Source organism: Leopardus geoffroyi, chromosome A3 (genome assembly GCF_018350155.1).
Source record: "Leopardus geoffroyi isolate Oge1 chromosome A3, O.geoffroyi_Oge1_pat1.0, whole genome shotgun sequence".
NCBI lineage: Eukaryota > Metazoa > Chordata > Mammalia > Carnivora > Felidae > Leopardus > Leopardus geoffroyi.
In genome coordinates, this window is record NC_059336.1 from 126,926,763 (window position 1) to 126,950,475 (window position 23,713).

Genomic DNA, 23,713 nt, shown 5'->3' on the forward strand with positions numbered 1-23,713 from the left:
ATTAAAAACTAATTAAATTAAAAACTAATTAAAAAACTCCTAATACAGGAGGAACACTGTATGAAAGTGTGTAACAGAATTCGCCCTCCCCTGCAAAAAAAAGTTGTATAATTTAGCCGTTTTGTTTATATAAATTATGTTGATTGCTTAAGTTTATTCTAAATATGCAGGAAATTGTTTAATAACAATATTATTGTTATTTCCTCGGTGCTTATTTCTGTGCTTATTTCATTGGTTTTTATTTTTGTTTTAGACTCTAGGTTTCAGAGTTTGTTTACTTGGTAAATATTTTGGTTTTTTAGCAAAGTTACTGTTAATAAAGGTCTAGATTTATATATGATAAAACAAATATTTCTTACTAATCTTGAGGAACCATCTTAAGTTTTTGTATCTGGCCCCATTTTTACCAGGAATACCATCATTATTTTCCTTCTTTCTTCATTTTCATCATTCATTCGGCTAACATTTATTGAGTCGTTTTCTAATTTTGAGGATTCTGGCAAGGTAGTGCAGTTAGAATATTTCATCAAATTTTTTTTTTTTTTTTTAACATTTATTTATTTTTGAGACAGGGGAGACAGAGCATGAACAGGGGAGGGTCAGAGAGAAAGGGAAACACAGAATCTGAAACAGGCTCCAGGCTCTGAGCTGTCAGCGCAGAGCCCGATGTGGGGCTCGAACCCACGGACCGCGAGATCATGACCTGAGCCGAAGTCGGACGCTTAACCAACTGAGCCACCCAGGCGCCCAAGAATATTTCATCAAATTTAAGCTGCTCTGTTATTAAAAGAGAAAAAGTGCTGTTATTTCAACCGTGGAATGGAAGGTGATTTCAGAGATGCTAAAATGTGGGAAACATATGCATCTTATCAATTTGAGACCAGTTTTTAACTGCAAAGGTGGTTCTCTCCCACCAGGCACACGATTTTGGGAGATAGGTGCTTGGGTCAGTGAGGCAGGAAGAGGTGACTTCTGAAGACAGTGACCGCTGTCACGGAGATACTTTATACCTTTGGCCTCTACTTGCTTTTCCCTCCATCCCTTTTCATTGTCTTCTCTCCATCCCTCTCACTCCCACACATTCAGAGCATTCATCTACCAGCAGTAAAGGTTGAGCTGTTGGGTTTATGTTTCACTGCTCTGTGCTTCTGTGTCTGTCCTTCTGTCTTCTCTCCTAGTTGGTCCAACTGAGGAAAGCTTTAGAGAACACAGTTCAGTTGTCACTTCTCCCAGACTCACTCCTCTGTTTCCATAGTTCTGTGGATGTAAAGTGTCCTGTTCACATTTTAACGTTACAGCTTATTTCCTGATTTTTCTTTCCTTTTAGTTTGATTCCTTCACATCAAAATTCTGTTTCCACTTCTGCCTGTCACTGTGCATGATGTGTGCCACACAAATCATGTCAAAAATTTCTTAATGAAGTAAGAGAAATATGACTAGTTTAGATGTCTTTTGAAATCTCTGTATTTTCATGTTATTAATAACTTAGTAGGAATATAGAACTGGTTTAACTGGATAGAGTTTTGCAAATAAACTATCACAAATAAGCTCTCCTTTGTAAAGATCTAAAGTATTTGTAATATTCAGAAACAGATTTGAGGTGTTTTTTAATCCTCTTGTCTGTGTCTAGTGACTTGGAGAATGAAGTTGAAAATAAGAAGGCTCAGATACTAAATCTTCAGCAACATTTGTCTACCCTTGAAAAGGACATTAAACGCAATGAAGAATTTCTTAGAAGGCGCCAAATACATTATAGAGAGTTAAAGGTAAGGAAAAAAATGTCCTTTTGTTTTGCTCAACTTACTCACTTCCAAGTTTTGGGTTTTTTTTTAATGTTTTACTTATTCTTGAGAGAGAGAGAGAGAGAGACAGAGACAGAGCATGAGCAAGGGTGGGGCAGAGAAAGAGAGGGACACAGAATCCAAAGCAGCTCCAGGCTCTGAGCTGTCAGCACAGAGCCTGATGCGGGGCTTGAACTCATGAGCCATGAGATCATGACCTGAGCCAAAGTCAGATGCTCAACGGACTGAGCCAACCAGGCACCCCCCCCCTCTTTTTTTTTTAATGACTTCCAAGTTATTTTTAAGAGCCTACCATTTATTTAGAGGAGCAGTTCACAAACTTTTTGGCCTCAAGCCCCTTTACAGCCCTAAAAAAGCTTTCACTTATATGGGTTTTACCTAATTATTAAAAACTAAAACAAACTTTAAGAATATTTATTGGTTCACACACACACACAAAAAACCAAAACTCATTATGGGGTGCCTCAGTGGCTCAGTTGGTCAAACGTCCAACTCTTGATTTTGGCTCAGGTTGTGATCTCATGGTTCGTGAGTTTGAGCCTGCGTTGGGCTCTGTGCTGACAGCTGTCAGCACTGCTAGGGATTCTCTGTCCACCCCCCCCCACCCACCCTTTCTGCTCCTCCTGTGCATTCTCACTCTCTTCCAAAATAAATAAATAAATAAACTTAAAAAAAAAAAACAAAAAAAAACTATGTGTTCACAAAAATAATGTTTTGATGGAAAATAGCTATATTTTTCCAAAACCAAAAATAGTGAGAAACTTGACATTTTTATATTTTTGTAAACCTCTAATATCTGGCTTGATAAAACTCAATCATCACATCAGCTTCTGCCGTCAGTCTCTTGCAGTAATTACCCATCATATAGTTGTAAACCTTTTGCACACTCGTGAGAAAGTGATAGTAAAAAGGGTGAATAATGTAGTGTTTTTGTGAAAATAGCTTTGACCTCATGACCCCTTGAAAGAATCTCAGAAGCACCAGGGGATGCTTGGATTGTACTTTATGATGCAGCGTATTGAAGTAATCTTACCATAACCTCCACCTTTCAGAAAAGGGTTTTCTCAATAGGGTCAACACTGTCATCATTTTAATGCTAAGGAGGAGTGTTTCCATCCTTTTTTCATGGGACTGGATTAGCAATAAGGATGATCGTGACAGACTTTATATGCAACTTCCTTTTGTTCATTCAATACTAATGTGTCTCTGTCATTTGCCACAAAATCCTCTGTAACAAAAGCCGAGTAAGGACTTTGTGGATTAATACATCCTTTCTGGGGGGCCCTTCCTTCCTTCCTTCCTTCCTTCCTTCTTTGTCTACACCCAGTGTGGGGGCTCGAACTCACAGCCCTGTGATCTGGAGTCGTGTGCTCTACCAACTGAGCCAGCCAGATGCCTGTTTCATTTATTTTATGTTACTAAAATCGAAATACTTTTCTTTCAGGTAAAAATAACAGAAAGTATTTCTGAAATTCGGGAGCTTGAGAATATAGAAGAACACCAGTCTGTAGATATCGCAACGTTGGTAAGATTCTTTTCCTTGATTTACATGTAATGTTAAAATACAAAACTGTCAGGGGCGCCTGGGTGGCTCCGTTGGTTAAGCGTCCGACTTCAGCTCAGGTCATGATCTTGCAGTTCGTGGGTTCGAGTCCCACATTGGGCTCTGTGCTGAGAGCTCAGAGCCTGGAGCCTGCTTCATATTCCATGTCTCCCTCTGTCTCTGCCCCTCCCCCGCTCACACTGTCTCTCTCTCTCTGTCTCTCTCTCAAAAATAAATAAAAAATGTTAAAAAAATTAAAAATAAAATGAAATACAAAGCTGTCATTTAGGTTAATAACATGTACTCTAAGCTTTTTTTAAAATCCTTTATATGATGCTACCTTTTGTAATTGCTATCTTTATTTCCAAATAAGGTCAACACTACCTGGCTTGTAGCATTCAAGTTCCTTAATGTTTTGTATGTGCAACTTGCATGCATGATAATTGATTTTGTCTTCTACTACATGTAATAAAGCTATCAAAACTTGAACAGCATGCTTCTAAACAGTGGCCTTTCAAACCAGACTGCCTAGCATAGTTTTGTTCAGAGTTAATGAGTATTAATATTAATGGATATCTTTTAGTCAGTTGCAGTTGGTCTCTTCATTGTTGAGGTTTTTTCCCCTAAGAAATTGGTTCTCATTTTATCACACATTTGTTAGTCTTTTATTTTTCAGACAACTGTTTATTACATTCAGCTTAGCTTCTCTAAGTTACAGTAAGCAGTGCAGTAGATAGATTACCGTCTTGTTAAAATGAATAAATGTTTATTGAATGTCCACTCTGCACCAGGCACCATATTAAGTGCTGGGGGATATAACAGTGAACCAGACAGATAAAGTCCTGGCACTGATGGAGCTTTAAGCTAATGAGTTATTTGTCTTCATTTTTTTATTAGTGATCTTATTCTCCATTTTTTATTTTTCTGCTTTAATTCCTTAGGTTTCTTAAAGGTATGGGCTATGTCTTATTTTTGTTTACTCAGTATCTAACATATTGTCTAGCACATGATAAATATGTATGCACACTGCGTTTTGAAAGAAAAAGTAACTAGATAAAATAAATCTTACTTATGATTATGACCTCAAGCACAGTATAGTTTCACTTGTCTCCCATATGTCAGTCTTTCTTACTGTTGAATCATTTTCTACTTTCTGATTTACCACCAAGGGTATGAAAATTTGCTAGTGCTCTTTGTATTTGTCTTTCACTGGATTGCCTGGAGCCTGTAGTTTCTCTTCTGTCAGAATCATTTGCACTGTTTTTCTGTTTCATACTTAAGTATTTTAATTAACTCCTTACGTTCTGTAAATGTGACCAGGAAGATGAAGCTCAAGAAAATAAAATCAAAATGAAAATGGTTGAGAAAAATATGGAACAACAAAAAGAAAATATGGAACATCTTAAAAATCTGAAAATAGAAGCAGAAAACAAGTATGATGCGATTAAACAGAAAATTAACCAGCTATCAGACCTAGCAGAACCACTTAAGGTATGTTACTGTTACTCTGTTGTTATATGTGTATTTTATGTTTCAGCTGTGTATCCACACTGTACTTGCTAGATACTGCCCTAACAGAATTTATGGTTAAATGTAAATGCAACCAAATAAAATGGGATACAAACCAAATTTTCATCAGTAGGCCAATTAGAATTAAACACTTCTATTCATGTCTTTAGGAAAATAAATTGCTAAAAATTTCTGTTTCTCCTAGATTACAGCTTTTGTTTCCTCTTTATTTTGTGATGATTTTTTTTTTTTTTTCTTCCTTGTTTAGAACCAGAAGCAGGGATATCTTGTCCATCCACCCTGCTTCTGTGGTCACCTACTCTGTTGTCTCTCTTGGCTTTCCTTCAGTAATTCAAGGATTAGTTGTATAAAAATAGTTATAGATTAGGGGCACCTGGGTGGCTCAGTCGGTTGAGCGTCTGACTTCGGCTCAGGTCATGATCTCACAGGTTGTGAGTTCGAGCCCTGCATTGGGCTCTGGGCTGACAGCTCAGAGCCTGGAGCCTGCTTCAGATTCTTTGTCTCCCTCTCTGTCTGCCCCTCCCCATTCACGCTCTCTCTCTCTCTCTCAAAAATATTATTATTATTTTTTTAAAGTGGTACCTGGGTGGCTCAGTTGGTTAAGTGTCAGACTTCAGCTCAGGTCATGATCTCACAGTTCATGAGTTAATTCAAGCCCCGTGTTGGGCTCTGTGCTGACAGCTCAGAGCCTGGAGCCTGCTGCAGATTCTGTGTCTCCCCCTCTCTCTGTCCCTCCCATGCTCATGCTCTGTCTCTCTCTGTGTCTCAATAATAAATGAATGCTAAAAAAAAAATTTTTTTTTAAAGTTGTAGATTAGATTTAAAAGGCAACTTGAAATGGCATGCTACTAAATTCTTGTTTATTCACATGTTTCTATTATGTTCCAGGCTGAATTAAACTGGCCTTTTTTAAAAAAAACTTTTTTTTTTTTAAACACATGCTCTTTGAAACCAAATTTAGGGAAATAAAATTATTTAACAATTAAATAGTATACCTTTCCCTGTTTAGCTTAGTTATCAATAGATTATTGTCATTATCATTTTTACAAATAGCTCAATTGTTCTCAGAACTTTAAATGTTATTTATAAGAGTCTGAGAAGAAGGAATAGCGTATTTTAAGAGGCTGAGGCATCTTGGGTGCCTGGGTGGGCCAGTTGATTAAGTGTCCAACTCTTGGTTTCTGCTCAGGTCATGATCTCACGAACCGTGAGCTGAGAGCACAGAACGTGCTTGGGATTTTCTCCCTCTCTCTCTGCCCCTTTCCTCCTCAGGCTCTCTCTCTCCTTTTCAAAATAAATAAGCTTAAAAAAAAAGAATCTGAAGAGGGTATGCTGAATCAAAATGGATTTAGGTATTTTAATAGCTTAAAAGAATTGTGCGTGTAAGGTTTACTTGTCTCCATTGAAAATTTTGGAAGACCTCACTTAGAGTTGGGGGAATATTAAAGGAAGGTGCAGCATGTGCTGCCTGCAAACACCCTGTTCGTGGTGGTCTCTCTGGAGATGCTGCCAGGAGCTGGGGTCCTGCCTGCCCCTGTAACCCAGGGTGGCTTACCTCTTTTCTGTTTGTGATACGAATGAAAAATCGGAAAACAGACTGATAAGTTAACTGATGAAGAAGAATATAAAGTTTAAATATTAAAATTGTGAGGAAGAGAAATGTATTAAAGATAATATTGAGAAAAATAATTAAGAAAGCATTTGCTACATACAGGAAATAAGAAAAAGGCAAAAGGATAAAAAAAGACAAAATTAGTTTTTAAAAGAAAATGATAAGAAGGAGTAAGATAAATATTAAAATCATCAAGAATAGACTAGGTAGAATTCAGAATTCAGGAATTAGAGCAATGAAGTTACAACAAAAGTAAGATTAAAAAGATATTTTAAATGGGTAAGGGATTGAACAAGGTGACTTAAAATCAAAATGATGAAATATGTTAATCTAGAAAAAGTAAAATTACACCTAAATTATTCATCCCAGACAACTTAAAATTCAAAACAAGAAATGATGAAGAGTAAGCTGTGTTCTGTTCTTGTAGGTATCTATCTCTAGGCTAATGCAACTCCTGGGATTGGGAGTTTGAATAAGTTTAAGAGAAGAAAATATGGGCAGAACGCAGTAAAGATTCTTGATCTTAGCTCTTTGCCCTGGCTGCAAATAACTGAAAGCCAGGAGGCGAGTCCTTCGGTGAACTTGCATGCAGTCAGTGGTAGCCAGGAGGCTTTTCCTCCTCAGTATCATGTCACATTAGCCATCAATAACGGCAGGACCAACAGGATATGGCTAACAAAATAATTTAATTCCTGAGACACTGCCATCGTGATATATTAGCAGCTTCGAGATGTCATCTGCTTGCTTGTAGGACAGTTGTTCATTTTGTGTCAAGGGTGGTGAGGGGTAAAGTACTCTGTTTAGATATATAGTCATGAAATTTTGGTATAAGGAATATTTTTCTCACTTAAAACAGTCTGTTTTGATTTACACTGCAAATTTGATGCTTCAGTTTTAGTTGCAAGTTAAATTTGTCAGACAAGGAGTGTGGCCCACATCGAGCCTGCAAAGATAGATGGTCTGCATTATTGGAGTAGAAGCCTCTCGGTTTCCGATATAGGGAGTTTATTTGGATCAAGGGTGACTGTACTTTTAAATATTCCAAAGTAAGAGGCACCTGGATAGCTCAGTTGGTTGAGCTTCTGACTGCGGCTCAGGTCATGATCTCGCAGTTCGTGACTTGGAGCCCCACATCAGGCTTGTTGCTCTCAGTGCAGAGCCTGCTTCAGATCTTCTGTCCCCCTCTCTCTCTGTCCCTCCCCCACTCGTACTCTTTCTCTCAAAAATAAATAAAACATTACCAAAAAATTGCACCTGGGTGGGCTAGTCAGTTAAGCGTCCCACTTCAGCTCAGGTCACTTTGATCTCACAGTTCGTGAGTTTGGAAACCCGTGTCGGGCTCTGTGCTGACTTAGAACCTGGAAGCTGCTTAGGATTCTGTGTCTCCCTCTCTCTCTGCTGCTCCCCTACTCATGCTCTTTCTCTCTCTCTCTCTCTCTCTGAAAAATACATATTTAAAAAAACAAATAAAATTTAAAAATTACAAGATAATATTTCATAGGTTTTTAAAACCTCATAATGAATATAGATTTATAAGAAGCGAGTGGCAGTAATAACACTGTAGCAGTTTGTCCAATGTTGCCGAATAAAACTGGTTACTTAGACATCCAAGAGAATGACATTTTTTGAGGATTATGTTCCTTCTATCACCCCAGCCTATTTTTAAAAGGCTGTAATTTCTTAAAGCTTAGAAATGCTGTAGGTTTAGGGCTACATCAGCCTTTAATTTTAGACCTAATCCCTCCTAGTTCTCATCTAACCCAGGGTGAATGTTAACTGACTGTTCAAATCTCTTGATCTTCATGTCATCAATAAGATGAAATGAAATAAAATACTCTCTTGCTTCCCTTTTAGTTTTAAATGTGATGGTACCTAGGACATAAATTTATTAAGTACATAAGAGAAGTCCGTTATGATAAGTGTGGAGAAAGGGATAGTAACATCATATGAGTTTCTTTTCATCCTGTTTTATGAGTTAAGTGTGTAACTTTCCACAGTTGCCAGGAGGGAAGATTAACCAGCACAAACGTGGCCTGATATAGAGAGTTTGTTTGGATCAAGGGTGATTCTTCTTTTAAAAATTCCAAGATAAGGGGCTCCTGGGTGGCTCAGTTGGTTGAGTGTCTGACTTTGGCTCAAGTCATGATCTTGTAGTTGGTGAGTTTGAACCCCACATCAGGCTTGTTGCTTTTAGTGCAGAGCCTGCTTCAGATCTTCTGTCCCCCTCTCTCTCTGTCCCTCCCCGACTTGTGCTCTTTCTCTCAAAAATGAATAAAACATAAAAAAAAAATTACGGGGCGCCTGGGTGGCTCAGTTGGTTAAGCGTCCGATTTCAGCTCAGGTCACTTTGATCTCATGGTCATTTTACCCCTCTGGCTCCCTGAAGCAAATATGGGGACTGTTTCAAAGTTCCTACCACAAATGATTAGAAAACTTAGCATTCAACCATCCTCTTTCATAAGTTACTCTATTTTCTAATTGTAATGTCTCCTACTACATAAAACATAAAAATTCAAATAAACTGCTTGAAGTAAATGAACAGCTTATCTCCATCCTCCGTGGAAGTTTTACTAGAACTCTTTTATAATCAGACATCTACCATGGGTAATAGTTATTCAGCAGTGTGAACAAGATGCAGTACATTGTGCTCTTATGATAGGAAGTAGCCTAAATCCTGCATTATATGGGGCAAATGTTTTCAATTTTTAAGATATTTCACAAGTTCTTTTCCTTTTTGGGATACTTCCACATATGCTGTCTTTCATGATGCTGTTGTTGCTGTCTTAGTTTGTGTTTTTTCTCTGTTTATAACTGTCACTCTTGAGGCTGACCATGATAATCACAGTGTGTATGACCAATGCTGGGCCCAAAAATCAAACCAACAACTGAGTGGAGTTTAATTTGGTGGTTCTTAAAATCAGAATATTAAAAAAAAACAAAACATTTTATTGAGATATAATTGATGTATAGTAAATACACATGTAAGTGTACAGTTTGATAAGTTTTGACGTGTATAACCTGTGAAGCCACACAATTAGAGAAAGGAACCTGTCCTTCACACTCACAAGTTTACCCATGTCCATTTGTCATCTCTGTCTCCTTACCCGTCCCCCTTGTCCCAATTACCAATCTGCTTACTATTTCTGTATAATTTCTGTGTAATTCTACACATTTTGTAGAATTATATAAAAGGGAATCACACATTATGTACTCTTACTTTTTGGGGAGTTTGACCTTTTTCAGAACATAACACACTGTCTAGCACATAATGTCTATACTATAGTTTGAAAGTGAATAAAAAATTATTCTTTTTGACTATGATATTCATGTTTTACTTGAATCAGTATTTCACTCCTTTGTATTGCTGAGTAGTATTCCATTGTATTTGATATATCATATTTTTTTTATTCATTTACTTATTGGTGGACCATATGGGTGTCCAGTTTGGGAGCTATTACAATGAGGAATAGTGTAGAAGTCTTTGTATATCAAACTAAATGAAAACACTGTCTGCCAGTCTGAACTTTCTTTTGATGGTTCTTAAATCAAGAGCCATTTTAAAAATTGAGATTCATGGATTCCAGGCCAACTAAAATAAAATCTCCAGAGGTGAGTTCTGGAAATCTGTGTATTTTTTTAAATGTCCAAATTGACTAGAATGTAATCTGTTAAGAGAGCTGCCATAATTAATGGCTATGTGCATATATCATCTTCTAAAATCTTTCACCAATCTACACATTCTCTGAAGAAATTGCATGTTATATGTATAAGGCATATAAGGCATCCCCTATTATAAGGCATGTTTCCATTTTCACAGTAACCAGGGAGAATGTGTTTTGGCCACCATTCACATGAATTATGAGGGGGAGTAAGTAAATGCAAACTTACTGACATTCAGTTTATTAACTTTTAGCTATACGTGAATTCAGAATCACGTAAGTGTTATATTTAATGTTTAGAAATACTAGAAATACTGCTTGGTTTGTGTTCACATTTCATGAACTACTTTTATGTAACTTTTCACATGTGTACTCAACCTTGACATCTTTATCATGACAGAGCTATATTTTGAGTAATTACAGTAGTTGAGTAACACATTTTTCTAGAGCTCCTGATCTCCTCTTTCATCTGTATTATTTTACAAATAGTACTTTTGAAAATGAATCTTGTAACTTACAAACAGTAAAACTCACTCTTTGGGCGTACACTTAACATATTTTGACAATCCAGAATTGTGTACCTAATACCTCAAGATATAGAACAGTTCTGTCGTCCTCCTCAAAATTCCCTTCTTTTGCCCCTTTCTAGTTAAACCTCCCCCACCCTTAACCTCTGGCAGTCATGTTCTCCATCGTTATTGATTTACCTTTTACATAACATCATATAAATGGAATCATATGGTCTGTAATCTTTTGAGCCTGGCTTCTTTCATGTAATGTAGTGTATTTGAAATGTATATGGATGTACCACAGCTTGCTTATCCATTCACCTCTTAAAGGACATTTGGATGGTTCCAGTTTTGATGGTTATGAAGAAAGCTACTATAAACCTTCAAGTGTAGGTTTTTATATGAAATGAAGTTTTCATTTCTCTTGGTTAAATATCTAGGTGTGGGATTGCTGTTAAACGCCATAATCATCTAGTTTTTCTTTTTCTTTTTTCATTAATACGGAGAATAATATTTTATTTTGCCAGCTATTAAACAAAGCTTGGCAAACCCTACATGATCATAATTATTTTCCTTTTTATAAATGATTCAATTCTGTTTGCCAAAAATTTAGTGAAGATTTTTTTTAAAGTTTTTACTTAAATCCCAGTTAACATAGAATGTAATATTAGTTTCAGGTATATAGTATAGTGATTCAACACTTCCATACAACACCTGGTGCTCATCATGACAAGTGCACTCCTTTAACACCTATAATCCATCCCCCCACCCACCTCCCACCCTTCTGGTAACCATAAGTTGTTCTCTGTAATTAAGAGGCTGTTTCTTGATTTCCCTCTCCCCCCCCCACCCCACCTTTGCTCATTTGTTTTGTTTCTTAAATTCCACATAGGAGTGAAATCATATGGTATTTGTATTTCTCTGACTTATTTCACTTATCATAATAATACTGTCTAGCTCCATCCTTGTCATTGCAGATAGCAGGATTTCATTCCTTTTTTATGGTTAATAATAGTCCATTAGTCCACTGCATATGCGTATATGTATGTATATACATATACGTAAAAATATCTCACAGCCTCTTGAAGAGTTTTGACCCATGTTTATTCATTAGTCTTTGATTCTCTGTGATGTGTTTGACTTTTTTTTATTATGGCTATATTGGCCTTATTAAATTTTTTTAATGTTTATTTTTGAGAGAGAGAGAGAGCAAGCAAGTGAGCATGAGTGGGGGAGGGGCAGAGAGAGAGGGAGACAGAGTCCAAAGCAGGCTCTGCACTGTCAGCACAAAGCCTGATACAGGGCTTTAACTCACAAACTGAAATCATGACCTGAGCCAAAGTTGGATGCCCAACCGAGTGACCCTGGTTCCCCTATAAGTGGCCTTATTGAGTGAGTTTAGAAGTGTTCCCCTTCCCTCTTCTGAAGGTTTTTGTAGATTTGGAATTACTTCTTTTTCACATGTTTAATAGAATTTACCAGCAAAGCTATCTTGGCCTGTAATTTTCTTTGTGGACGGTAGTTTCTTTATGAATTCAATTTCCTTAGTTGATACTGAGCTATTTAAGTTTTCTACTTAGGGACTATATTGTTTCATTGACATTTATCACATGTATTGAACATGTAGTTCATAATTTTTACTTTTTGTCCTTTATAAATCTGAACAGCAGAGAGAAAATAGACTAAACCAAAAAAAAAAAAAAAAAAAAAGATTGACAAATAAATAATGCTTTAAAGACCTGTGAAATTATATAAAAAAAATATCTGACATTTGTATCATTGGAGTCCCCGAATGAGAGGGGAAAGAGGACAGGGCTGAAAAAGTACTCCAAGAAAGAATAACCACACTCCTCTCAAATTTGGCAAAAAGTCTGAATTTACAGATTAAGAAAGTGAGTGAACTCCAAACAAGATAAACCCAAAATAATCCACCATAAAACACATAGTAGTCAAACTTCTGAAAGCTAAAGACAAAAAAAAAAAAGTCTTAAAAGCAGCAAGAGAGAAACATCACCTATATGGGAAAAAACACTATTTGAATGATAGCTGATTTCTCAACAGAAACCATAGAGACCATATGGAAGTAGCACATTTTCAAGTATTGAATGAAGACACCAGCCAACCCAAAATCTAAGTCCAGCATAAATATCTTCCAGCAGTTAAAGAAAAATTGAAACATTTTCAGATGAAGGGTAACTTAGAGAATTTTTGCCAGCAGACTTGTTTTAACAGAATTGCTCAAAGTTCTCTAAATAGAGAGAAAACAATAAAAGAAGGAATTTTGGAACACCAAGAAAGAAGAAAAACAAGTTAAATATACAGCCAAATTCAGTAGCCTTTTTCTTCTTTTCTTGAATTTTTAAAATGTTCAGAAAGCAAATGAAATTATAATATCTGAGATGATTTTAAAATATGTAGAGGAAAGGGGCGCCTGGGTGGCTCAGTCGGTTAAGCGTCCGACTTCGGCTCAGGTCGTGATCTCATGGTCTGTGAGTTCAAGCCCCGCGTTGGGCTCTGTGCTGAGAGCTCAGAGCCTGGAGCCTGTTTCAGATTCTGTGTCTCCCTCTCTCTGACCCTCCCCCGTTCATGCTCTGTCTCTCTCTATCTCAAAGGTAAAAAAACGTTAAAAAATAATAAAAATAAAAATAAATAAAATAAAATATGTAGAGGAAATATTTAAGACAATTATATTAAAATAAGGAAGCCTGAAAAGCTGGAAAGGAAGATTTATCAAACTGGTAAAATCATGACTTGTAGACTATGTTGTGGAATATATATAATATAAATATATAATACCTGGAACAACCACTAAAAAATCTGTACACAGAGATACACTCAAACGTACTAAAGACAAATCAAAGCAGGATTCTAAAAAATGTTTAAGTAACCCACATGAGGCAGGAAAAAGAAGCTAAAAAAAATGAAATCAGATTTAAGCCCTGATATATGAATAATTACACTAAATGTAAATGGCCTAAATAAATCATTGAAATACACATATGGGCAGATTAGGTCAAAAACATGACCAGACTATAAATCCATTCAAATGTAACCTATAGACAGGTTGAAAATAAATAAATGGAAGTTTATATATCTTGCAAATGATAATCAAATGAAAGCAGGAACACCTATATTAAAATCTGATAAGGTACACTTCCAAATAAAATTACCAGAGGTAGAGAAGGACATCATATAATGACAAAAGGGTTAATCCACCAAGAATACATAGCAATCCTAAATGTATGCACCAAACAGCAGAGCTGCACCAACCAGATGAGCTGCAACATGTGACAGAATTCCCTTAACAATTGATAGGGCAGAAAATCAATAAGGATTTAGAAAACTGAACAGCGCCATCAAACTACAGGACCTAATCAATGCTTAGAGAAGACTGCCAACAACAGTAGAATACACCTTATTTTCAAGTGCCTGTTTCATGTATACCAAGATAGATCATCTTCTGGACCATTAAAAACAAAACAAAACAAAACAAAAATCCCAACAATTTAAAAGAATTGAAATTATATAGTGTGTTTCCTAATCATAATGCAGTCATACTAGAAATCTTTAATAGATCCTCAATTAAAGATCTTTTAATAGAAGGATAATCTCCAAACATGTGAAACTAACATCCTTTTGGGGTACCTGGGTGGCTCAGTTGGTTAAGCATCTGACTTTGGCTCAGGTCATGATCTTGTGGTCCGTGAGTTTGAGCCCCACGTCAGTCTCTGTGCTGACAGCTCAGAGTCTGGAGCCTGCTTCAGATTCTGCATCTCCCTCTCTCTCTGCCCCTCCCCTGCTCATGCTCTGTCTCTCAATGATAAATGTTAAAAAAAAAAAATTAAAAAAAAAGAAACTAACATCCTTTTACATAACCCATGGTCCAAAGAGAAAGCGTTGAGAGAAATTTTAAAATATTTTGAACCAAATGAAATGAAGATGATTTATCAAAATTTATGGATAAATACAGCATTGCTGAGAAGGAAATTATGACACTAAACAATTCATTAGAAAAACAATATACAGACTGCTGCGAACAAGAAATTCAAAGCTGCACGTTTTCAGCTTTGGAGGGGGCTATGGTGCTGCCTGTGATACATAAATAACCAGTCAATTACTCAGTTTGAGGGCTTTGCAACCACACCTTTAAATAAGAAACCCAGAACAACACCAAAGGAGTTAAAACTAGAAACAAGGAAACCAAACCTGAAGAATCTCCAGAAAGAAGATATTCCTCTACAAAAGAAAGCCTCTTAAAAAAAAGGATGACTTTAGATGACAAGCTCTACCAGTGAGACTTCGAAGTCAGTGAAGGAACTTCCAACAGTCACCATTGATGTGGACAAGGCGATAAAAGTATTGAAAAATGGGGCAGTGGCAAAACTGAAGCAACGAGTAAGTCCCTGCGTATCTCCAGTTGCAGTGTAGCCAGCGATTATTTAGATTTGGATTAAGGTTACTGGGGAAGATGATTTTCATGGTGTTCAAGGGAAAAGAAAAGCAACATCAAAGGCAGTGATACAATAGAGGAAGATGGTTGGGTTGTAAGGCTGTAATGGCGATAGTGCTAATGACTCTGAACCAGACTTTTGCAACTGGTGAAGAGTCTGATTTTAGTGAGAGGGAAGATAATGATGAAGTCTTCACCAGGAGGAAAAATAAAGTGAAAGAAATTAAGAAAAAAAGAAGTAAAGGTCAAATCCTCAGTTGAAGAAGAAACGTAAATCCAAATATAATTCTTTGTAAGTGACTTCAGGAGACTCTGCTCCAGGTCTGTGAAATCAGAATCTCAGCCTTCATCCAAAAAGGTTTCTTTGTCTTCAGAGGCCACTGGGAAACCATTCCAAATATGTAATCCATCAACTGAAAGCTGAAAACCTAAGTGGATCCCACCAGTGATACCTGGAAGCAGCAGCAGCAACAGTAGCAGGAGCCCACTGGCTCCAAATCAGAATCTCTGCCTTGGCTTGTCCAGATTAGTATGAGTTAAACCTTTACATCCAAAAGTCTCTAGTGGCTGAGTGTGGTTGTAAACAAATATTTGATTAAGAGGATCACAGAGTTACAGGTCTGTTTGACTTGTATTTATATTTAAGGAAGTTATCATAATATAAAGGAATCCTTTAATGTCATAAAAATTGCCTCTACCTAGTCTGTGATGATGTTCTCTGAAGCTATTCAAGACTTCAGTAAGAGTTTTGTTTATATCTTGTAATACCATTTCCTTCTGATGAGCGTATTGTATTTTTCCTATGTATGATAAGTTGTTGTTAAGTGGTTGCCAGTTTGACCTGGAAGAAGTTCATGTTGCATACTGTTCTTTTCTAGAAACATGGTGTTCCTTTCTAGCTTTGTCTAATTTATGGCACCTTAACCTTAACTGTTCAGAGTTTGCCTGGCAAAAGGAAACATTCCTACTTTTTCCAGGAGACATTTCTGAAGTCTCACTTAAGCTACATTGTCATTTTTATTGCAAAGATATTTCATGTTTTAGCCAAATATTTTTATAGTAAGAATTCAGGATTATTTTACACATTAAATCATTGCTTATATGACATATGTCTCCTCAGAAATAGATGTTCATTGTATAGCAAATAGAGTTTCATAACATTTTATGAAGCTGTTGTTGTCAGAGCCTTTAATAAAAGTGAAAAGATTTTGATAGGCTTTTTTCCTTGATACCATTACATCCATGTGTCTCTGATTGTCTACATTTCATGATTAAATGAATGCATTGCAAAACCAAACAAAACAAATTATAATATACATATCCTTTTTATGTATTATTCACAGTGGCCACATGGGGCTTATTTTGGAGATGCAAGACTCTTTCCATCATATTAATAGGCTAAAGAGAAGGAAAATCATATATCAATCAGTGCAGGAAAAGTATTTGATAATATTCACCCATTAATGATTTTTTAAAAGTCTCAAAAAGATAGAAATAAAGAATTTCTTCAACAGATTAAAGACCATCAACAAACCTAGTTAACATGAAGAAAGTAAAAATGATTGTCTCACCACACTTACTTAATGTAGTTAATATTGGAAGTTCTAGCCAATGCAATATGGCAAGAAAAGGAAATAAGATTAAACAGATTATAAATAAGATTAAACAGAAATAAAACTGTCTCCATTTGACATGCCATGATTCTCTACTTAGAAAACCTCAAGGAGACTATAAGAAAACTCTTGGAACTAATAAGTAAGGTCAGCAAGGTATCAGAATACAAGATAAACATACAAAAATCAATTGCATTTTTATACACTAGCAATGAACACATGGAGGCTGAAATTAAAACAACGCCATTCACAGTTCCTCAAAAGAGATGATTTGACTTGTGTCCTATACAACAACTTGGCAACCACTATTTCTGTTTCTATAGATTTGCCAATTCTAGACATTTTATGTCAATAAAATCATACAATATGTGGTCTTTTGTGAGTGGCCTCTTTCACTTAGTATAATGTTCTCAGCGTTCATTCCTATTCTAACATGTTATCAGTAGTTTGTGCTTTTGTATTGTCTAATGAAACACAATCATATATCACATTTAATTTATTTATTCATCAGTTGACAGCCATTTGGGCACTGCTGCTATGACCATTCATGTACATGATTTCCTTTTGGATAGATACCTAGGAGTAGAATTGCTAGGCTACACACTTATCCTATGTTTTGAGAAACTCTGAAACTATTCTCAAAAGTGCACCACTTTATATTCCCACCATCAACATTTGAGTGTCCCAGTTTCTCCACATCCTTGCCAACCACCGCTTGCTATTGTATGCTGTTTCTATTTTAACCATGTGTTAAATGTGAAATGTTCTTGTTGCGGTTTTGATTTGCATTTTCCTTATGTCTAATACTGTTGAGCAAATTCTCATGTTTTTATTGCTCATTTATATATCTTCTTTGGAGAAATGTCTGATCAAATCTTTGCCCTTTGTTCACTTGCATTGTACGCCTTTCTTATTGAGTTTTAAGAGTTTTGTATGTATTCCAGGGATATATTTGATGTTTTTGGTGCTGTAGTGAATGTTATAGATTTTAATGTTTAAAGTGTTCCAAATGTAGAAATATTACTGATTTTTATTTTGGCTTTGTATCGAGTGAGTTTTCTAAACTTATTAATTTAAAAACTTTTCCTTTGAAATTCCTTCATAAATAATGTCTCTTTTTAACTGTGGTTTTACCCTTCCTTTCGGATCTTCACTGCTTTTTATTTCTCTTTTAGCTTTTAATTGAATTAGCCAGAGCCTACAATATAGTGTTGAATAGAAGCAATGGAACTAGACATCCTTGTCTTGTACTTGGTCTTAAAAAGAAAGCATTTACTCTTGAAAGTAATGGTTAGCTGCTATTTATGTTTTAATTGTTCTGGTTCCTATTTCCTCTCTCTTTTTTTTTCTTTTGGAATTAACCAAGTGATTTTTAGTGTTCCTTTTTTTAAATCTCTTCTAGTAGTTTTTTTAGCCATAACTCTTTTCTTTTCCAGCGGTTACTGTGCATTATAATATGCATCTTTACCTTTTCATAGTCCACTACTCTTTATTTTTAAGGTGATCTTGAGATAGTTTCTTTACAGTTAAATTTTGTGCCAAAATTGTGAGGTTATATTTCCAGAATGATAACTAAATAAGTTAGTGGTAAATCTCTTTGCATCCTTTTCTCTTCCACCCTGACTCACCTTTTTAAGACCCAGACTACCTCTGTAAATATCCAACACTTCTTTGTTTTAGGTCTCTTCAGGCTAATGTGGCTTTCCACAAAACTACCTTGTTTACTAAAAAAAAAGGTTGAAAGCACCGTAACATATGGAGGCTTCATGTTAGGATTTGAATATAATAATGTGACTTCTTAATTTAGGGAAACCCCTCACTTCTATTCACACACCTGGATATGAGCTCTGACACTGGCTCTGCAAGCAACATAATAACCCTGTCCACTTTGTTGAGTTGTCAGTTAGTTTTATACCTATGCTGACAGTTTTTTCAAAACAGTCTTTTCTTTATAGATTATTTTGGCTTTATTCAAACAGGATGAATTAAACCTTGCTGATTCTGAAGTGGATAATCAAAAACGAGGGAAGCGGCATTATGAAGAAAAGCAGAAGGAGCACTTGGATACTTTAAATAAAAAGAAACGAGAACTGGATATGAAAGAAAAAGAACTGGAGGTTATCCATCATTTTTCTTTTATGTTTTGTTTATAACCTTAGTCACGGCTGTTCAGGTGTTTTCCTTAATGTCACATTTCCAAACATAGACCAGCAGTCCGATGACTGTCCACTTCATGTAGCGTAACAGGTGCTTCAGTGAATCAAGGAAAGGAATAGTCTTGGAAACTCTCAGGGTGTGGACACTGAAACAGACCACCTACCACAAAGAGGACTTTGGCTTGGTCTGCAAGGCTGATCTCCTGCCTCTTGAGTGATTTGGAAAATGACTCGCACTCAGCTAACATAGCTCCTTAAATGCCCGGCTTGGCAAGTGGTTAGCAGCTTTATGTCAGAAAAAGGCACCTCTTCCTTTGGGTGTGGGCTGGGCTGGAATTCAGCCCCTACTTACTACATACCCTTGTTAACAGCTGTCAGCAGCAGCCCTGTTCTGCTTTTAGAGAAGCTGAGGGCACTGTTGCTCTAACTAGAAGAGATAAATTCTAACTTTTCTTAGGAGAACGCTTAAATTCTGATCTATTATCTTACTTGTTTATGACTTATTATATGGAATGTTATGAATATAAACTACTGTGTGTAAAAGTGCTTTGGGTTTTTTATTTATGAATGCAAAGATATTTTTCTTTGTGTTTTCAGTATTATTTGGTGTTCAGAGGCCATCCTAAAACATACAGAAAGCTGTCTGACCTCGCTCATAAAAATGCCAAACTTTTCATTACTGTTACTTGAAATTTGTTTCCCTAGGAACATATGGAGCTCTTATAAATTATTAAAGTCATGTATAGTAATGCAATTTTCTGTTGAAGATTTATAATGAGTCTAGACTAGTCTCAATATAAGGTGTAAAGAAATAACATTGATACTAAATGTAACTAAAACACATCTAAAATTCTGATTCTAAGTTCAGAACTTTACTTTGTGTTTGTGGACACAAGTAGTACAATGAATTATGTCAAAGACAAGTTTTAAAGATACTAAACATCTGTTACCTTAGGAGAAAATGTCACAAGCGAGACAAATCTGCCCAGAACGGATTGAAGTAAAAAAATCTGCATCAATTCTGGACAAAGAAATTAATAGATTAAGACAAAAGATACAAGCTGAACATGCTAGTCATGGAGATCGAGAGGAAATAATGAGGTACGTGGTTGGTAGCTTTTCTACTTTATTACTCATACATATTATTAAGACATAAAAACATCTATGTTTATAAACATAGTATTGCTATGGGATATAGCTACAGGTCAAACTAGTTTTTCATATGTGTCATTAATAATAAACTTTTTTTCTTCTGGGTCGAAACAAAACTCATTATGGAGTGATATTTTAACATAAATGCCATTTTATACCTTTAAGATTCATATAGACAAAAATGTTCAGTTTCACAAGCAATTAAAAGAAATGCAAATCAAAACTATTAGAAGCCATTTTCATATATGTCAGGATGATAAAAATAGTCTCATGTCAGGGAGATTTCAGTGAAATAGATATTTTCATATTACTGGTAAGAATGGAGGCTCTACTATAGTTAAAGCACAGTTTCTCAAGCAAGAGTACCTTGGTCTGAACTGTAATTCTACTACCTACTTATGTTACTTTTGTAAATTACCTAATCTCTCTGAATCTTCATTTTCTCATCTGTAACGTGTAACGTATGTGTACTTACAGTTATAGGGTTGCTATAAAGATTAAATGAGTTAGTCCATGATAAAACAATATGTAGGGTTCCTAAAATGTTAGATGTGATTATGATTAAAGTTTTTCTGAAAAGCATTAAGGCAGTTTGTCAGATACCTTCAAAAATTTCAATTTGGCCAAGTAATTTTGTTATAATCCAAAATCAGAAAAGCATTTTGTGCTGAGGTATGTTTATTGTAGCGTCATTTATAAAGCTGAAAAATTAGGAATTGTGTACAACTGTAGGATGCTGATTGAATTATGGAGAAAATTACAGCTTTTACACTTTATGAAGAGCTTTTCATAATCCTGTTTTCAAAAACAGTGGGAAACAATGGGAAGAAACACAAAAATGGAAGTTTTTCTTTAAAATAGTACCTCACATGTTTGGTTTTTAAGGTATAATCTCCAGTTTAGTTTTTTCTAGAAAACAGTTTCTCTTCAGTCCTTAAGTACTTGGCTTCTCATGTGGGCCGTGCGCGAGGTCGTGGGGCAGTACCCGCGGGCCCAAATCGGGGTGGGGGTGCTCAGCCCTGTGGGGCCTCAGGAGAACGGCGCCAGGCTCCCTTGCTGTGAATGGCCCAGCTCCCACAGGACGCGGTTTCACACACCGCTCACGAAGCATGCAGGCGTCCAAGACACTGGCTTCGGAAATGTCCCTGATGGCAGTGGCCCCTGCCTTGTTCTGAGTAACCAACTTCTTCCTGGCCTTGTCCCAGGGTGCAGCAGATAGGTAGCAGGCAGCCGCGGCCCTGTGTGACATGACCATGATTAAGTCCTCCTCTTGCTCATCTTGGAAGCGAGGACCTGAGAGAGTGTTACCTCGCATGTTTTAAGTACAGTGTAAAGGAGAGGCCATGATAGGTGTTGACTTCCTCTCTGGTCTCATCATCTGCAGCACTTTTCTCTCTTTTTATCTTGATAAATTAATGTATTAAATATGCTTTCATTGTTTACGGAAGTGCAAAGTGGTGTATGTTATTTTTCATTCTTGCCAGATAGAAGAGGTAGCACACTAAATAAACAAACTGTTTTACAAATTGCTTTCTTTAATGTATGTTTTGGAGACTTTTTTTTTTATCAGTACATAGGCATTTTCTTACTGCTTTTTGTAATTACATGGTATTTAATCATCTCCTGATGGGTAGTTGAAGTCTAATCTGCTGTTATAAATGGTGGCACACATGTGTCTTATTGTGTAGTCAGGGTGTTTTAACAGGATTAACTCCATGTTGGAAGATTCCACCCCCCCACACCCGCCCCCTGGACTGTGCGTGTTTGCACTTCCATCGGCCGTTGGCATCGGCGGTGTATCTGAGGCTGGTTTCCCCTCAGCGTAAACAGTGTGTGACAACCTTTGGTTCTCTTTGCTGACAGGTAGATTTCCTTAAGAAAAGAATATAGCTCAATGTAATTTTAATTTCCATTTCACTTATATTGAGTCTGAACATCTATTTATGTCTTAAGGACCATTTATTTATATCTTTTTCTGTGAACTTATGTATTTTCATTTTTCTGTGAGTTTTTTTGGTGTGAAGATTGTATTTTACCTCTTTCTGAAGGGCTGTGTAGCCGTTTGAAATTCTGTTTCTCCTATAATTGCTTCCTTAAGAATGGCCATGTGGAGTAATGTTTGGTTTTTGCATGTTCAGAACTGTTTGTCTGTAGCTTTTGAATTTGAAGGATAGTTCAGCCTAATAGAAAATTCTTTTTCTCCTGAGTATCTGTTTCTGATGAGTCAGAGTCCGTGATCCTTTTCTTGGTGTATGCTGTGGTTTTTTTTAATCTGTAGGTTTATCTTATTTCTTAAAATTTCTTTTTTTGTATTTTACTTTTAAATAGTTTCTGTTCTCTTGTTTAGTTGTCTTTGTTTAGGCCTTTGTTGCACAGGTGTTGTATGTCCTTTGTCTTCTCTAGTTCTTTTGTCTGACCATGTTATCTTTTTTCCCCAGTTTTTTGCTTTTCTCCTTCCCGATCTCTGTGTCTGTCAGTGTTTTCTGCATTTGTCTCTTGTCTCTTGTCTCTTGTCTCTGTGCGGCATCTTCTCACTTTGTCTTCGTGTCCCCTGCCCCATCGTGGCTTCTGCAGGTTCCTGCTTACCGCCTCCTCTTAACCCGCTTATCACCTTCTTTTGTTTACCCGTCTGTTCTCTGAGTGATTTGTCTATTGCAGTTCTTTGGGGCATTTCTGCTTTGGGGCATCCCTTCCTGGTAGCACTTACCTCATATTCTGTTTTGTTTTAATTCATGATTTTCGATTATAGCTTTTGTCTGCTTTGTAACCACGTTGTACTAATGTGCTTTCTTTGTTGGGAGTGTCCTCTGCTCTTTCCCAAGCCTTTTTTCTATAAATATCTGCATGTGGAATCTGTGCTTGTGCCTTTTTTGTTAGTCATTTTTTACTTGGATTTTCCTGGACTGAGCATCTGAACGAACGTGGGGTGGGTAGCTGTGGAGCCTTGGCCAGGCCTTTCAGACTGCTGTAGCAGTGAGTGGGCGCGCTCTGTGATAGCACTGCTGAGTGGCCATGCCTTCTCTGCCTCTTTGACCTTGTCTTATTCAGACTGGGCTTGGCGGATGCTAACACTCACCCTGTGTTCTCTGTTCCTGCACTGCCATCTGTCACTAAGGGAAACATTTCTTGCCTTCCAGTGTGATCACTTCACTTTTAGAAGGTGTATATTTGCTGGCATTTTCTAAGATCTGCCACTCTGGGCCCCAGCTGGGTACTTCCCTCACTTACTTCCTCTGCTTTCTGCAAGGCCTGGACTTTTCTCCTGCCCAGCCCTGCTAACAGCTCTTCCACTTTAGGGCAGCACATGCTCATTCTGGGGGTGTATTGTGCTTGGAGACAGGATACCTGCAATCGCTGATTCCCTGGGCATCCCTGCACTCTCCCTTCCTCCCATTAAATATATCTGAGATTTTACTTTTCTTTGTGATTCTTTGAATGGCATTTATTGACTTAATATTTTGTTCATAAAATAGGCTGTACCAAGAAGCAAGAGAAACCTATCTTGATCTGGATAATAAAGTAAGGACTTTAAAAAGATTTATTAAATTGCTGGAAGAAATAATGACTCATAGATACAAAACATATCAACAATTTAGACGGTAGGTGCATTTAAAAATATTACCACGTATATAATTTTGTACTTTCATTTTTACATTGTCCTTTATAAATAAAATTCAATTGAAAGAA

The 23,713-nt window shown here is 36.6% G+C and overlaps 1 protein-coding gene and 1 pseudogene across 2 annotated transcripts in view; both read left to right on the plus strand.

Annotated features, from left to right (window-relative positions):
* SMC6 (structural maintenance of chromosomes 6) overlaps positions 1-23,713 on the plus strand; it is a 78,343-nt gene that overhangs the window by 42,387 nt on the left and 12,243 nt on the right. For both annotated transcript variants that reach the window (XM_045447661.1, XM_045447662.1), the window contains exons 18-23: positions 1,631-1,766; positions 3,247-3,327; positions 4,666-4,836; positions 18,698-18,835; positions 19,830-19,975; positions 23,500-23,625. In XM_045447661.1, coding sequence (XP_045303617.1) covers positions 1,631-1,766; positions 3,247-3,327; positions 4,666-4,836; positions 18,698-18,835; positions 19,830-19,975; positions 23,500-23,625 — 798 coding nt within the window. The remainder of the gene's footprint in view (positions 1-1,630; positions 1,767-3,246; positions 3,328-4,665; positions 4,837-18,697; positions 18,836-19,829; positions 19,976-23,499; positions 23,626-23,713) is intronic.
* On the plus strand, positions 14,482-18,733 carry LOC123581529 (annotated as a pseudogene).